The sequence below is a fragment of the Saccopteryx leptura genome, chromosome 6, assembly GCF_036850995.1.
Source record: "Saccopteryx leptura isolate mSacLep1 chromosome 6, mSacLep1_pri_phased_curated, whole genome shotgun sequence".
In the NCBI taxonomy this organism is placed as follows: Eukaryota; Metazoa; Chordata; class Mammalia; order Chiroptera; family Emballonuridae; genus Saccopteryx; species Saccopteryx leptura.
The window spans coordinates 165,179,921-165,196,621 of NC_089508.1; the positions used below are offsets into that span (position 1 = coordinate 165,179,921).

Here is a 16,701-nt window from a genome sequence, read left to right on the forward strand (position 1 = left end):
GGGAGAACCCTGGCAGGGGCTGGTGGAGAGAGAGGAGTTGTTATATCTTCTTGTTTGTGTCAGGGTTCCAGTGCCCATTGTGGTCTTTGTCAGAATGACTACCCTCTTGGGAACGAGTGTCTGTACTATCACTTACCTTTCATGCTCAATGCGCTGTCTCTTCCATCCATATACACTCCCTGCCCCCCACCCTGCTGCTTCTCTCTCTCTCTCTCTCTCTCTCTCACACACACACACACACACTCACTCATTCACAACCTCACACATTTACACCCCCACACTAGTGTAACTCAAATCCCCAACCCCTCTGTACTTAAATGTTTATATCTTTGAAAACTCTTTTTTTTCTTAAGAGATATCGAGGGATGATCAATAAAAAGAAGCATGTGTTGGCCTGGCCGGTTGGCTCAGTGGTAGAGCATCGGCCTGGCGTGCGGAAGTCCCGGGTTCGATTCCGGGCCAGGGCACATAGGAGAAGCGCCCGTCTGCTTCTCCACCCCTCCCCCTCTCCTTTCTCTCTGTCTCTCTCTTCCCCTCCCACAGCCAAGGCTCCATTGGAGCAAAGATGGCCCGGGTGCTGGGGATGGCTCCTTGGCCTCTGCCCCAGGCGCTAGAGTGGCTCTGGTTGCAACAGAGCGACGCCCCGGAGGGGCAGAGCATCGCCCCTGGTGGGCGTGCCGGGTGGATCCCGGTTGGGCGCATGCGGGAGTCTGTCTGACTGTCTCTCCCCGTTTCCAGCTTCAGAAAAATACAAAAAAACAAAAAAAAAGAAACATGTGTTATATTTAAAATATGTTCAACACAAATAGGTCTAGTATTCCCTGGAACCACGGGAATAAGCCGGCAGCAGTGGTTATTGGTGGGTTGATGACCAGGCCTGGTGCCTTGGGGCCCAGGCAGATGGTGCTCGGGTCTGGCGGAGCCCCCTGTGTCTCAGTGCCATGCTGCTCTGCCGTCCTCAGCAGTGCTGTGGACTCAGACCATAGCACGATTCGGTTCTTACACAGTGCACCTCTTCCTCCCGTTTAGGCTTTCTCAGATTTTAAAGATGAGGATTTACATAAGCAATTCTTAACTTTTTTGAGGGTTGCAGTCTTCTTTGATAATCTGATAGTTTGAATTGTTTCTGCAGAAAAACACGCAGACCTATCATTCTGTGTCGTGGGTGTTTCTTTAAGGCTCACCTTCATCAGGGTCTCTCTACCTGGGTCCATATCTGTGTATTCCTTTCTCTGCAGGCCAGGGGTTATCACCATGCAGGCGCTGTCGGAAGAGGACCGGAGGCTCTGGATGGAAGCCATGGATGGCCGGGAACCTGTAAGTACAATTCAGGGAAGTAGAGCAGGAATAAAGGTCCTGAGTTGTTTGTTGCTTCCCTAGCATGGTGATTGTTGCTGGTACTCCAAAGCCCTGGGGGTCTCCAAACGAATGTCCCAGAGCAGGTTGTTTTTTATTCCTGGGCTGATGATGTCTGTAGACATAGATCTTGCTTCTATTTGGGTGCTGTCCCTGAGCTTTGGCCTCTCTGTCTAAGGTTAGGTTCTGCATGACACTGTCCCAGAAGCCCCCCCTCACTGAGGCAGTTGTGGGACCCCTCAGTCTCCTGGAGGAGTCAGAGTTCAGTTTGGTTTATTGAATATCTATTGATGCTGCCATGAAGTAGGATGCAAAGCATTATTTCAGTCTTATTTGAATGCGATAAATGATCATAAAATGTGTCCAAGTTATGCAGCATCTCTTCTCAGCCCCTCTGGTTCAGCCTCCCTTTGCCATCGTGAGCCACATTTCCTTATGTGCAGTGGGATTGATTATCAGGGTTGCTGCAAGGGATGAAGTCTGGTCATGTGATCCATGCTCCCATTGCAGAGATGCTGGCCTGTGCTAGGTGATGTAATCTTGTGGTTTTCCTGCATCTTGTGACATGTAAAACCCACGTAAGAACCCTTGGGAAGTCCCTCGAGTCAGAGTATTCACCTTATCTTGATGCCACAGATATCAACTCCAGCGCTCAGCAGATTTCAAGGTTGCAGAAATCCTAAGAGGATGGTTTACCCATGTCCCACCAGTAAAAGAGAAAAAGAATCCACACTGTCAGAGGGACAATAATTATTACTTGCAAAAGCAGTATCCAGAGGTGGAAATACATGCAAGGGACAACTGGCCATGGCTTTCATTGACTGTAGAACTCTCTTTGTCAAGCTGGGGATCCAGCATAGATGATTCCAGTTTATTTGTGTGTCTCTCTCAGCCTCCCCTGGTCAGGTGATCTGTTTTAATTAATATACCTTTCTACTCAGCTATTTTTTATACAAATATGGAGCTCAGTTCAGTCAACCAAGCATAAACAAATAACTGGTGTTTGTATAACATCTAACAACAGAGAGTGCAATTTAAAGAATTATTTAGCCTGACTTGTGGTAGCGCAGTGGATAAAGTGTCGACCTGGAATGCTGAGGTCGCCAGTTCAAAACCCTAGGCTTACTGGGTCAAGGCACATATGGGAGTTGATGCTTCCTGCTCCTCCCTCCTTTCTCTCTCTCTCTCTCTCTCTCTCTCTCTTTCTCTCTCTCCCCTCTAAAATGAATAAATAAAAAAAATTAAAAAAAAGAATTATTTAAAGATTTTGACCCAGTTTGCTAAACTTTAAGCATTATTTCTCTCCTGGGCTAAAATATGATATTCCTGATTTTCCTTCAATATGTTGTTACTGATAAAAACTCTCTCAAAAGCAGAAACATCTCTACCTTTAGGGCTTTGTGGGCACAATAGCTATTTGATATCGGAAGCATTTGAAAACAATTCAGCTAGTTCTTCATCTTTGCTGTTATCTACCATTAGATGAGCACTTATTTCTGTGTATAACATGCAGATTTGACACATCTATTAATCTGTTTGTTTCTCTTAGTACCTTACAAAGTGAATTTTACAATTCCATTTCACAGATGAGGAAACTGAGGTTAAATCACTTGCCCCAAGTTGTACAGATATATAGACTATGTTGCTAACAAAGAGGCTTTGAAGTTCAGTGGCTTAAGTAAGAAAGAAGTTTATTTTACCTTCAGTGCCCAGAAGTTACAGAGCATTCCATGCTTGGCAGGGTCATTCTGCCATCCTCAACCATGACTTCCCAGATTGTCTAGTCATTGCCATTTTCCACATCAGATAATGGAGATGAAAACACCCAGGACCCAGAAGGTGCAAATATCACTTCCATTGGCCCATACATAATTATGTGGCCACATCTGTCTGCAAAGGAGGATGGGAAATCTAAGCTGTGCATAGCAGCCCTGGATGCAGCGAGTCCCAGGGCATCTTCTCACTTCAAGGAAGAAGAGAAAGAATATGGTGGGGAGGTTAAAAGTCTCCACCACGGTGCCAAAGCTAGAATTTGAAGCCATGTCTAGTCCTAGACATACTTGATTTTCATCTTTAAAAGGGATAAAATGTCAAATTTTCCTCAAAGAATCCTCAGTTCATTTTTACAATATTTTCTTTGACTCTCTCGAATTGTTTTTCAACTTGTTGGGGGGAAATATCCAGGAAGAAAAATCCTGTCAGGGCATATGATTCTTAGTAATGGATAAAAACCCACTACTTTTGGCATTTTTTATTTGTTTGTGTTTTGCATCCAATAAGCTGAAGTTCTAAAGCTGCTTTACCCATCCCATTTTCCTCCTCTCCTCTCTCCCCCCACCACTTGGTATTTGTTCTCTGTATATAATTGGTCTTCTTACTAATCACTTCAGTTTTCCTGTAGATTAACATCTGGCCTCTGCAGATGGAAAGCTGTGCTGTCGAAAGAAACATCTCCTTACTCCAGAATGTACACATTAGAACAAGTTTATACACGTAATAATTCTGTTTCTAAACATAATACAAAATTATTTTCTCACAGGAGCATATCGCTTGCATTTAAAACCATACCTCTGTGTGCTTTCTAGTTCCCTAAAGAGAGAGATAAATACAGGCAAATGATGATTGTGTAATTGGCGGGAGTATTAGGCTTAATTTTGTCTCCCACAGCTGAGAGCCTGTGGGGAACATTACTGGTGATATATACCCAGTAGACAATTAGCAGCTCCAGTTTTACTCATGATCTCCTTGATTAGTTAAATCTGTTCTCTTGGGAGCTTTGGCTTTGGTAAGGGAACAGGGACCTCTTTTTCTAGCTGGTCTCAGAGTGTTTTCCTTAATTCAGGGAGATGATAAGGGTGCCACCTATCTTTTGTTTTTATACTTAAACCCCAATTGATCTGTGATGGAATATTCAGTGTTGGATGTGGTGGGGGGTAATTTTGGTTTCTATAATTTTTGTTCTTTCATTGTTCAAGAACACCTCAGGATGGTTGGTTTAAAAAAACCTCAGTGAACCCCTAGTCAGTTTTTTAATTTTTATTTTTCTTAAGTGAGAAGTGGGGAGGCAGAGAGACAGGCTCCCTCATGTGCCTTGACTGGGATTCACTCGGCATGCCCCCTATGGGGCAATGCTCTGCCCATCTAGGGCCGTTGATTGACAATTGAGCTATTTTAGTATCTGACGTGAGGCCATGGAGCCATCCTCAGCCACCTAGGGCCAACTTGCTCCAACTGAGCTATGGCTATGGGAGGAGAAAGAGAGAGAAAGAGAGGGAGAGAGAGAGAGAGAGGGAGACAGAGAAAGCAGAGGGGGAAGGGTGGGGGAGCAGGTAGTTACTTCTCCTGTGTGCCCTGACCAGGAATTGAACCTAGGACATCCACATGCTGAGGCAATACTCTACCACTGAGCCAACCAGCCAGGGCCCAAATCAGTTTATTTTTACAACGTTTTTAGCTAATTATTCCACAAAGTATAGTTTTTTAACACTCAGTGATATTCTAGTCTGAAGAAAGGTTGAATGTCTTTAGAGTATTGATAGGTAGATAATGGAGGAAGAAATTGGAATTGTGTTCCTGCAATGAGCATTATGGATTTTATTGGTGTAGTGAATTTGAATTCAAATGATGGAAACTCAATTCAGACTTGCCTGAGAAAAAGCTGGATTGTTTGGCTGACACACTTGCTCATTGCACCAGAACTTCATAAATGGTGGGGAAAGGTTGACTTCCCCTGAAAGCAAACCAAAGCATTACTATATGAGGAAGGGGGTAGATACTGGGAAGCAAAAATGACACAGTTTCTCTGTACTCTGATATCTAATTTTTATTACATTTTATATTTGAAGAGCTTGCTCTTTAACACTTGGCCAAGAGTGAAAGCTCTACAAGTTTACATGACCATTGTATTGAACAGTGAAAAACTGAGTGCTTTCCCCCGAAGAATGGAACAAGGCAAGGACATTCTTACAACTTTTACTATCACCGTTCTGGGAGTCCTAACCAGTGCAGTGGAGAAAGGAAATAAAATACAAGGCATACAGGTGTAAGTCTATCACTATAAAAAACCCAGCAAGTTACCAAGCTACTTAATGACATAGGGTTTTGAAATGATTCTGCTAGATCAGTGTTTCCCAACCTTTTTTGTGCCATGCCCCACCTTAACCTTTCTAAAATTTTTATGTCCCCCCCTATGTAACATACATAATTTTTAACATTAAAAAATTGATTTGTTCACTTAATAAACATAAATGATAGGTTCTAGGAAGAAATCACTATGAAATTGTTAACAAAACACAGTAAGTAAAAATTCAAAACATATAATGAAAAACAGAAATTTAAATTCCAAATAATTTTAATACAGATTTTTCTATATTAATTTATTATTTTAATTTAGCGTGATCCTTGCGCATGATGCTTGCTGCACAGAGATTTTATATTAGGTTCCAATTTGGTTAGCTTTAGTCTCAAGTCTCCAAGTTGTGTTATATCCAGTCGATTTCTTTTTTTTTACCAGTAAATCATTTACAGCACTAAATCCACATTCAGCTAAAAATGAAGATGGAAACGGTAGCAATAGTTTTCTTGCACATTTGGTTGAATTTGGGTATTTGATTTCTGTTTCCTCACAAAGCCATGCCATCACTCCTTTGATATTAAATAAAGCTTTACCTGACTCATCATTTTGCAATTCTGCGAGTTCTTCTTGATACTGCATATTTGATATATCAGACAAATCCACTAACATTGGCTACATCATCCATGTTGGGAAATCAATTTGTTTTAAATCAGAAAATCTTTCTTTTAAATCAGCCGATAGAATATTCAAATGATTGACAATAACAAGTAAAGCGGTATCAGTTACTTCACATTTTTGGAGCCAATGAAACTGTTTAAAGTTTTTGTTGTTAATATGTTTCTGACATAACTCAATATTGGTAATGAAACCAAATATCTTTGCTTTTGCATCGACAAGAGTTTTATTTGTTCCTTGAAGTTGCTTGTTTAATATATTTAGTTTTTCAAAGATATCGGCTAAATAACTCACAAATGCTTTACCATCTATTGTTAACAGATACTTCATTTCAGGTTTGTCGCTTAAAAAATCACTAAGAGTATCAAACAGTTCCATAAATCTTTTCAAACAGTTTCCTTTAGATAGCCATCTTACTTCAGTATGAAGTAAAAGTCTCACATGGTCTTCATTTTGTTCTTCACAAAATAGCTTGAAAAGACGCTCACATTTGGCACTAGCTTTAATAGCATTAACACACTTTATTACTGTATGTAATACTTCATTCAGAACAGGCGAGATGTTTTTAGCTACCAAGTTTTCCCTATGAATAACACAATGCACAAGAATCATTTCTGGATTCGCATCTTTCATCAATTTTAAGCAGCCATTTTTCTTGCCCATCATATTGGGAGCACCATCTGCAGCACAAGATGTTATATTTTTCATTGGTATATCATTGACATCTGAGTAGTTTTTTAGCTTATTATATATATCTTTGGAGGTAGTGGTGCTTTCTAATCTTTTACAGAACAACATTTCTTCAGCAAAATGTCCTTTATCAATATATCTTACATAAGTTATCAATACTGCCTCACTGTCTCTCAAAGTTGATTCATCCATTTGCAAGGAGAATTTTCTTGTTTTCAGCTTTTCAATAAGTTGTTTTTCAATATCCTCACTCATTTCGTCTATTCTTCTGCTAACAGTATTGTCACTGAGTGGCATAGCTTTTACATCTTTGTCATCTTTTTCAAGAACCGTTTTAAGAAATGCTGATATTGATGGTTTTATTAAATTCTCTCCTATAGTGTGATTTTCTCCAGTTTTAGCGATGAATAAAGAAATTTGATAACTAGCCTCAAGAACACGATTATTAGTTGAAGTATGAGCAGTAAATAGAGACTTTACTGTTCTTTTTTCAAAATTTTTCTTTAAAGTTTTAAAGTAACTCAAATCTGAATTAATATGAGCACTATGTTTCACCTTCAAATGCGCCTCAAGACGACCTCGTTTCATTGATTCGTTGGTCAAGCATTGCTGGCATAAAAGACAAAAAGGAATCCGCTCATCATGAACAGCGGGTATGAACCCAAATTTTAAATATTCCTCCGAATATTGACGAGTTTTTTCCTTGCTTGCACTACTCATTTTACTATGGGCTATAAGAAATAAAAATAAAATCAATTAAAAACTAACATTAAAATATGTGTTAAAATATATTCAATGTGACATAGAGTAAACGTATACTAAAACTTCATATTTATTTAAATGTATATAACACATTTACTACACTACCACCGCAAATCAAAAGGTATCTATATTTTTTCCACTTGACAAAATTTTCTGGAAAATTATGCTTCTAAAATTAAAATTGTCGTGCATGCACTATTATAGCCCCAATAATATTTATAAAATATTAGTGCTTTCTAGCCCCGATGCAAGAAGTACTTAATAAAGAGTTTAATATTGATAAAAATAAAATCAAATACTTACCAATTATATATATACAATATATATATGTATATTTATTAAATCAACGAGCTTTTACAACAGTTTTGACTGACACTTATTTCAGATTAACACCAACTGAATGATGTGAAACACTGCAGAAGTTGCGATGGGCCAATTAGGTGAGAATAACTGCGTTGTTTAGCAAGTTTTTAAAACGTCCGGGGTTCCCTATGGCAGACAGCACGCTCCGCGGTGAACCCAGGACGAAGTTTACTTGACGACGCCAATCACCCAGTTGATATTTTGGTATCGTCAAACGAAATTATACTTAATAATTATTTACCGCAATTATTTAAGAATTGCATTTTTTGTTAAATTTGGCACTGATATCTAGCATTGCATTTAAATGGCCCGGGGCGAAAGAGTTAAAGTCGTGTGGAGTCCATTTTCAAATTGCCCCCCTTAACTATTGAATTGCCCCCCTGTGGGGCGTGGGCCCCACGTTGGGAAACACCGTGTTAGATTTTCTTCACTTTTTATTAAATCTTTGTTGACGAGCTATAGAATCTCCATTGCAGCCACATAAGCTCTTGTTTTAATCTTTTGTGGCCATTATCAAAGACTTGGGGGTAGACGATTTTCCCTATTAAATTGGACATGGAAACCTTGGTTCAAGGCACATAAATACTATAACTGAGAGAAATTTTAGAGATAGCAAGTTTCTTTTGTCAGTTTCTAATAATTAAATTTATCTTGCTTTTATTCTTTGCACATTGCTAGTAAGCATGTTTGCTAAAAGTAAGCAGATTAGAATCCCTACCAGTGCCTCCATCATTGCCAAGTCATACATACCCAACCTGAAGTATTCTCTCTTCACTATGGAAAGATGACTCAGCAAGTCAGTGGGACTAATGGGGTAAACTGGAGCCTCATAGCTATGATCAGCCTCTTTAAACTGTTCCCATATAGTCCCTTAACTGTGTTTAGTGGTGTCTGTCTGGAACTGCTTTTATTACTTTATGATTTTAGAGGTATTAGTCCTTCAAACCCCAAGGATTCTTTAGTAAAATTAAGTATTTCTTTACTTTGAGCCGGTGTTTCAGTACTTGATTCTCTTCTGATAGCCAGAGAGAAGGTTTAGAAGGTTGGTAGATGCTGGAATCATGTGGAATTAGGAAGATAAATCCGCCTATTAGTTTGAAACTATGAAACTGCTACCTTTGTAGGTCAAAAGTGGGCAGGCATTGGTGATTTCATATGGCTCAAACCCCTAGAGGTGGGCAGAAAGAAACACACACCTAGGCCAGTCTCACATCCTTGTTTTATTATATAAGAGGAAACGCTGCCTAAAAAGGCCAGCTGGCCATTGATTGATTTTGGGTAGATAATCCAGGTCTCCTTGCTTCTAGCTCTGTGCTACTTTACTGCAACCTACACACTGCTGAATTAGTAGGAAGCTGTAGTTGAATGGTAGGTACCCTCACTTTTAAATGGACCTACCCTGTTGTAGCTATTGCAGTGGAAGAAGGGAAAAGATGGGAGACTAAGGAAAAATCACTTCTAGTGGAAGGACAAGGCAGTGTGCTTCCTTTCTGCTTGCCTCCACTTAAAGAAGTCTTCTATTTCAGTCTTTGTGGGCTTTGAGGCTAAACAAACTGTGCCCTTCCCTCACTCTACTATGCCCATGCCTTAAGTTCTTCAAGAACTCAGAGACTAAATGGGCAGTTGCATTGCATCTGATGTGCACCTGATGTGTGAAAGTATGAGCTGTTAGAGTATGTAAAGAAAAAGTAAGAATGACTACTGTTAAGATGAGTTTCCAGGAGGCAGAATGTTGTGGAGGTTGGGAAGGTGGGCCCAGGCAGCCTGAGTTTAAATCCCTCCTCCCCACTCATGGCTAACACTGAAAAGTTACCTGCTCTCTCTGAGCATGTTTCTTTGCCTGCTAGATGGGGGTAATAATAACACCTTCCTATAAGATTGTTGCGTAAGGATCAGCATACACATATCATGGTCAGCACGATAGAGTTGGTGGAGTGCTTATTAAAAGTTAATTCTTACTATTGTCTTTTTGAAGAAGAGGGGCCTACCTAGTTTCTAACTCCATGTCTAAATTACTTGGCTCATTTCAGCACAGAGTTTGTTTAAAATTTTCTTGCCCAAACTCACAGAGTGCAGAGCAGGCACTGCTTTCACTAGTGTGGAAAATGTGATTTCATTTAGTCATCAGTCTGAACTTTCAGGTGATGAGTGGAGGAACAGGAAGTGATCTTTCGCCTCCTTCGCTGTGACAGCCGAGGCCGGCAGTTCAAACCCCTGGCTGTACGCTCAGCTGAGCTCCGCATTCCACCTCACAGGCTTGCATTTTCCTTTCTTGGTTAAACAAGTGATTGAAGGAGTACGTTTGGTTAAGAAGGTGTGGGATGAAATTGCTAAGCTCTTGTGTGATGATGCAGGCCTTGCTCCTCTATGAGTGGAATGATGGTTTGGAAGAAGAGTTCTTCCCATATTTGAAAGTGCTCTTTGTAATATTACCCAGTGTGAATTGATGACAAGTCTGATAGTAAGCTCCTCAATTTGCTTTCCATTTCCCCACCACCCACCCTGGCCCCAAACTGCTGGGAATCCAATATACCTCCATCTTGTTTTGTGTGTGTTTTTCTGTATACTTATTTCTATACATGTAGCTCTAGATACAAATTCTGTTTTGTAGAATTTTTGACATAGTATAGTTTTACTATAGTCTTTGACATTTAGCTTTTTGTTACATATTATAAACAATAATATAATGAAAATCCTCGATACACTTTATTGTTTATTTATTTGAGCATATTTCTAGGATACATAACAAGTGGAATTGCCTATTGAATGGTATGAACATTTAATATTTTAATAGATATTGACAAATTATTTTCTCCACAAAAATGTATCAAATTATACTCCCTCCAGTCAATTATGAGGGTGCCCATTTTTTCCACATGTCTGCCAACACTGCATATTGTGAGTCTGTGCGGGTGAATCTGAACCCTATGGTGAAAAATTGTATTTTGTTTTCATTTGCATTTCTCATATTACTAATTAGATTTAAAATCTTTTCTCATGTTTCTCAGCTATTTGCATTTCTCCTTTTTTTGTAATAATATAGTAAGTACTTAGAATGGTGTCTGATACATGATTCATGCTATTTGTAATATTATTAATCCTTTTTTGAATTTCAGGTCCTGGGATCAGACCCATCGTTATTTTCTCAGTTCTGCTTTCTGATGCTTGAGGTAGAAACCTAACTTTTTCCAGTGTTCTTTTCTTGGCTGGCAGGACTTTTCCACTCGTCCTGCTGGCGTCTCTTCCTTTCCAGCCACCCACTGCTGCTCTCACACGTGGAGTGGGGACTAGCCAGGGGTACTCCTCTCCCAGCTGTGCTGCTGCTTTGCTGGTTCCCTGGGCTGCGTGGTCTGAACAGGGGACCGAGGCTCCTCTGTACCTCTCTGCTCTTCCAGAAGTCTGCAAGCTGTTGGACTTCCTTGGTGCTACCAAGGTCCTTCTAACTCCCAAGTAAAAACGCCCCCTTGCTTCTCAGGGAGTCACAGGAACTACAGTTTCTAGCAGCTACAAGAACTCTGAGCCCAAGGACCCTGAGACAGGCGTGCCCTCCACCTGGCTGACAGGTGTGCCCCTTTCAGCCCTCCTGCCCGTGGTTCCGTCTCAGAGCCGAGATAGAAGACGCCTGTCACGCTCTCTGCTTCTTCCAGAGGGCAGTCGTTGTTCTGCCCCTGCCTGTATTCTTCAGTCTACATATAAGCTCAGATTTTCTGGAAGTCATTCTTCTGTCTTTGCGGCCTAGCTTAACCACTCTTGAACCTCTGAAGAAGTTGGCATGAACTAGGCTGTAACTCTGAAGGTTTCTGTTGCCAGTTAGTTGTTCATTTGAGTCAGAATTAAGGCCAAATTCAGAGCCCCCTGTTTTGTTCCCTCCATCTGGAAGATGGCATTTTTGCAAGTCAAGAATTTATTAGAGGCTCTATCTATTGTGTGTATATGTTATTTTCTTAACTTTTCATTTTGAAATCATTTTTGACTTATTAAAATGTTGCAAAAATGTAAGAATTCTAGACTACCCTTTATCCAGATACCTCAAATATCAGCATCTTATATAAGTATGGTGTAATTTTCAAACCAGGAAATTAACATTGATACAGTATTATTATCTGTTTTACAGATCTCAGATGTTGCTGTTTGTCCCACCAATATATTTTTTTCCTGCTTTAGAATCTCATCCAGGATCACACATTGCATTTCGCTGTCACATCTCCTTAGTTTCATTTAACCTGGGACAGCTTAGGGGTTTGGCTTATTAAAGGAAATTGTCATCAGCAGATGCCCAGATAGTTCAAATCCCCTGTCAGGACAACATCCTATCTCTTTTCCTATGTTTGGGTGTATTTGGGGACTGTTGTCAATATCCTCCCTCCATCTAGGTAATAATTCATATCTTTCCACAATCAACCACTTATGTTTCTTTCTGTCTTCTTCCAAAGGCTCTCTGTTATATATTTAATCTCATGTTTGTAGATTTTCTTATACATCTATTCCTTTTGCACATTCTGACTTCTACCCTATCTATGCACATTATATACTTTCTTGCATAATTTACAGTGTTTATTGTCTATATTATAGTTATTGGCTTAAAGACATTAGAGGGCTATAATGTGATCTTAATAGACATTCCGTAGTGTGACCTCTCACCTCTAGAAACAGCACCAATTACTGTTGGCCTTTTCTCAGATACTATGGCAGTGATTCATGGGAGTGGAGATTATGGTTGGATTAGCTTCAGTTTTTTTTTCCTCTGTGGGAAAAGCATAAAGAAAGAGCATTTTTGGAGTGACTTTGTTCATTTGATTGAATGATTGAACTGGCTCTTACGTCCATTGCTGCCGCTTTCTCTTCCACTCTAACAGCCAGAAAATGGTCATATTTGTTAATAGGCGAATCAAAAATAGCATTTAAAAATATATATTGACAGAAGGAGCTGGAAGCATTTTGAATATTAGGAAGTCCATGAATTAGGTTGTTTTCTTTGTTCTGAGGTGTGGAACAAGATAAGCATTTTTGAAAAATTATCCTTGGGTTTGTTAAATTGGGCTCAAGTGTGGCTCATGATGTCAGTGTGACCTCATTCTTTTTAGGTGTGTTCCCAAAAACCCTGCCCATGATTTTGGGAAAAGAAAAAACCCCACCAGAACAAGTAAACACACCCTAAAAGCAAAAGCCATTTTCTAGTATGGTTTTAAAAATCTTTCTTTTTGTTCATCCAGAAAATAGTGCAGACATGTGGTCTAGTGGTTACAGCCAAAGGCCAAGCAGAAGGAGTGCGGCCCTGGCACCCCCCAGCCAGCTGCCATTGCTCCTGTGTGCTGTGTGGTCTTGACCCAGTGCCCAGACTACCCCAACTGTACCTTTTTATTTTTAAAAGCAAAAAGGACAAGGGAGTGAAGGGAACCAGAAACTGAGCTGAGATTCCTTACGTAAGTTAGAAAGACGCCCTCTTATAATTAATCATTGCTAATTAGTTTTGTTTACCTCATGAGTTTAAAAAGAGCTTTATTTCAGTCAGACTAATGAAATCATCAACATGCTTGGGGTAAATTGACAAGGATTTTTTATTTGGGGCAAGGCAGGCGAGGCCTAGTGTTGAAATATATCGGAGTATTTTTTAACTTTCTCTCTTGGAGCTCCTTTGCAGAAATGAATGCCATCTTTCTCCTAGCAGTTGTTGGCTATGCCAGACAACTGAATGGATAATGATTCCTTGCTTTGGCAGTCTATCTGCTTAATTCATACCTCTGTGTGCTGTAATCCCAGGAGGATGATTTACTGAGGGCAGGGATTAATCATATCCTTTTGCCTTTAATATTATCTACCTAAGGTGCTTAGTAGAGTTCTGTGAAACAAAACAAGCACTCATTGCTCATTAAATTAACTTTGAGGCAGCGACTCAGTTGGGTTTTGTTATGTAATGCACAGTCAAATCCATTTGTTGACTGTCTTGGATTCTGTACGCATTGGTGCGCTCTAAACAGAAATCCATGAAGGCAAGGAGTTTGACTTTCTGTTTTTCCCTGCGCCTCCAACAGCTGGAACAGCCCCAGGTCAAGGTCACTGAACATAGTGATTGAGAATTCATGTTTAATAAATAATGTTCGATTGAATGAATGGAGAAAAAGACTATATGAGAGGTATTTCTCTTTTTAGCTACAAGATTTGAACTTACTGCATTTAGTTTCATGCTGCTCAGGTTATATTCTCCATCTCTTAGTGATTGTTTGTGTATGGCTGAAACCGTTGTGCTGCACCAGACAAGTCTCAGGTGAGAAGGCTTATTAGAGACTAAGGATCTAGAATTGATTGAGAAATTTGTAATCTTTCAATTATCGTATACTTCTGTAGCCTCAAAAATAAGGTTAGGATGTGTATGTGTGTATATACATATGCATATATGATAGTATATACATGTACTTGTGTGTGTTTGTTTTTTTTTACTTTCTGCCTCCTGCTGGCTTTCCTTGAATTTATGAAAAATGCATAATTATGCTCAGAGCTGTGGTTCCTGGTAATCAGGTTGCCATGTTGTAAAAAGAATTGACAATTGGTATCCTATGGCCAAGCTGAAGAAGCTGAGTTGATGGTAAGAGCTGATTTTAGTCAGCCGTCCCTTTCCTGAGATGAGTCCTTTACTTTAGCCTGTAAAGTGCATGTCTGTACATGTATGAGCACATACTCCCACCCCTGCAGTGATGAGGCACAACAGAAATGATGGCAGTGTCACTTGTTATAATTCCACAATCGGTTTCACTCTGTATGCACATGGGTCCCTGCTGTCTTAGTTCACACTGTTGGTAGTAGTACAGGGTTAAATGCATGGGCTTTGGAGTCAGCCATCCTGAGCTTGAATCGTAATTCTACTGTGAAGCCTTGAGAATTGACCTTTTTACTCTGAGCCTTCGTTTTCTCAGCTTTCAAATGGAAAGTAATAGTACTATTTAAGAGACTCAAGGAGAGAGACCACATTGTTTCACAGCAGTTTCCCGAAGATTAGCTATCCAGTTGACAGTGAATTTCAGAGATTTTTAGATTTATATATGCTTGCATGTATATTAGATCATTGCCTAGAGATTTTCAAGATCTGTCTTGAGTCTGTGCTGACTGCCTTTGGAGCTAGTTATGGTCAGTGGGACTAGAATGATTCAGAAAAGCCCAAGTATGATATATTTTATTTTGTTCGTTTGTTTGTTTTTAGGGTAGCAGAGCTTGAAAGAGGTTATAAAGCAAGAAAGCAAAAATAGTAATACTAAAAATACCCCCAAAACAAACAACCACCAAAAAATTTAGGCCTGAAAATTGGAGGGAAATGTGATTCTGAAATTGGCAGGCCAGGTTTGTTAACTTTCTGTCAATATGGATACATTAAGCAAGCATATGTTAATAAGCATAGAAATGTCCTACTGAGGTTTTATAGTTTAATTTCCAGAGAGGATTGAAATGTATTGGCAAATGGGATTATGAGGTTATTTAGGGTGTGCTACTATCCCGTCTTTGTTGCAAAGGGCTCAGAGGCCAAGTGATTAATATGTTCCTTTCTATAAATAGCCTTAGGACCAGAGTTGTATCACTTTCACCAGTTCCCATAGCTTTGATTTTTGCCACTCTCGTTTATTTGGCCCTAAACTCTAATCATATTGAGCATTGTACTTCTTCAGTTCTGTAGATGGGGCCAGTACTGCCCCATTAGGGTCAGTTTGTGGATGTTAAGATCAATTTTACCTGGAATGTAGGCTATTTCTATGGATAGGTTTGTATATAAATTAGTACTCTTACTGAGTTCAAGACTATTCAGTAGATTGTTCTGGACTCCCAACTACCATGTAGTTGACTTGGTTTGTGTACTAAACACTGTCAAAGGAAGATTGATACTAGCTGAGGAATTAGATGTAAACATCGTGTTTGAGTGGCAAGGAGGGAAGAGGAGGTTGCTGAAACTTGAATAAGTTCCACTGATTTGGTGAAAAGGGTCTCATTTTGCAATCCAAGGGTGGATTTGCGGAGGGGGGTAATGGTGATGTCTGTGTACCCTCTGCAAGATGTTTGTATATGGCTGTGCTGAGGAGAGAAGCCCATTGCATTTATTAGTTTGTCAAAAGGCTCCGTGGCCCACAGCCACCTGGCATTTTATGTGGACCTGGTCATTTCACGAGAGTAAATATTTGGGGGAAGGCTCTCTGTTCTTAATACCAAGTAAAGCCATGGTATTTGTTTCTCTTGGGCCCACTTGTGAGTTGAAGAGGGCTGTGGGAGGCTTCACTGCTAAGTGCATTTGTCTGCTGTCTGCCTGCGTTTTGAGCTTGCATAGAGATAAATACATCCTACTTTCTTTCACAGAAGAGCTCTGCAGAGGACAGACTTTGGAGAGAGAGAGAGAGAAAGGGATTTGTTAGGGTGATAGGTGTGTCATTCTTTTATTAGTATTAATGGGGTCCTTCCAGCTCTGAGATGTGAATTTATATCTTTTGACTAAACAACCAGTTGAGGTCTGACCAGTTGGAGTACTTGAGGGCCCTGCTTTAGGGAGTCCCTACTTTGCTCCAGCTGCTCATTTAGAAAGTTTTCTATATCCATTGGGTTGGAGATGAACATGAGTTGGAGGTATGGTGTATTCATTTTTTTAGGGCTGCTGAAACAAATGATCACAAACTAGGTGGCTTACAATAATAGAAGTGTACTCTGCCACAGTTCTGGAGCCAGCAGTCCTTTATCAAAGTATCAGCAGGGGCTCACTGCCTCCATCTGGCTCAGGCAGAATCCTTCCTCGCCTCTTACGGCCTCTG

General features: G+C 40.0%; 1 protein-coding gene across 1 annotated transcript in view; it reads left to right on the forward strand.

Annotated features, from left to right (window-relative positions):
* ARHGAP26 (Rho GTPase activating protein 26) overlaps positions 1 to 16,701 on the forward strand; it is a 462,432-nt gene that overhangs the window by 163,372 nt on the left and 282,359 nt on the right. Inside the window, 1 exon segment of the mRNA XM_066344335.1 lies at positions 1,239 to 1,317. Within this exon segment, the coding sequence (XP_066200432.1) occupies positions 1,239 to 1,317 (79 nt within the window).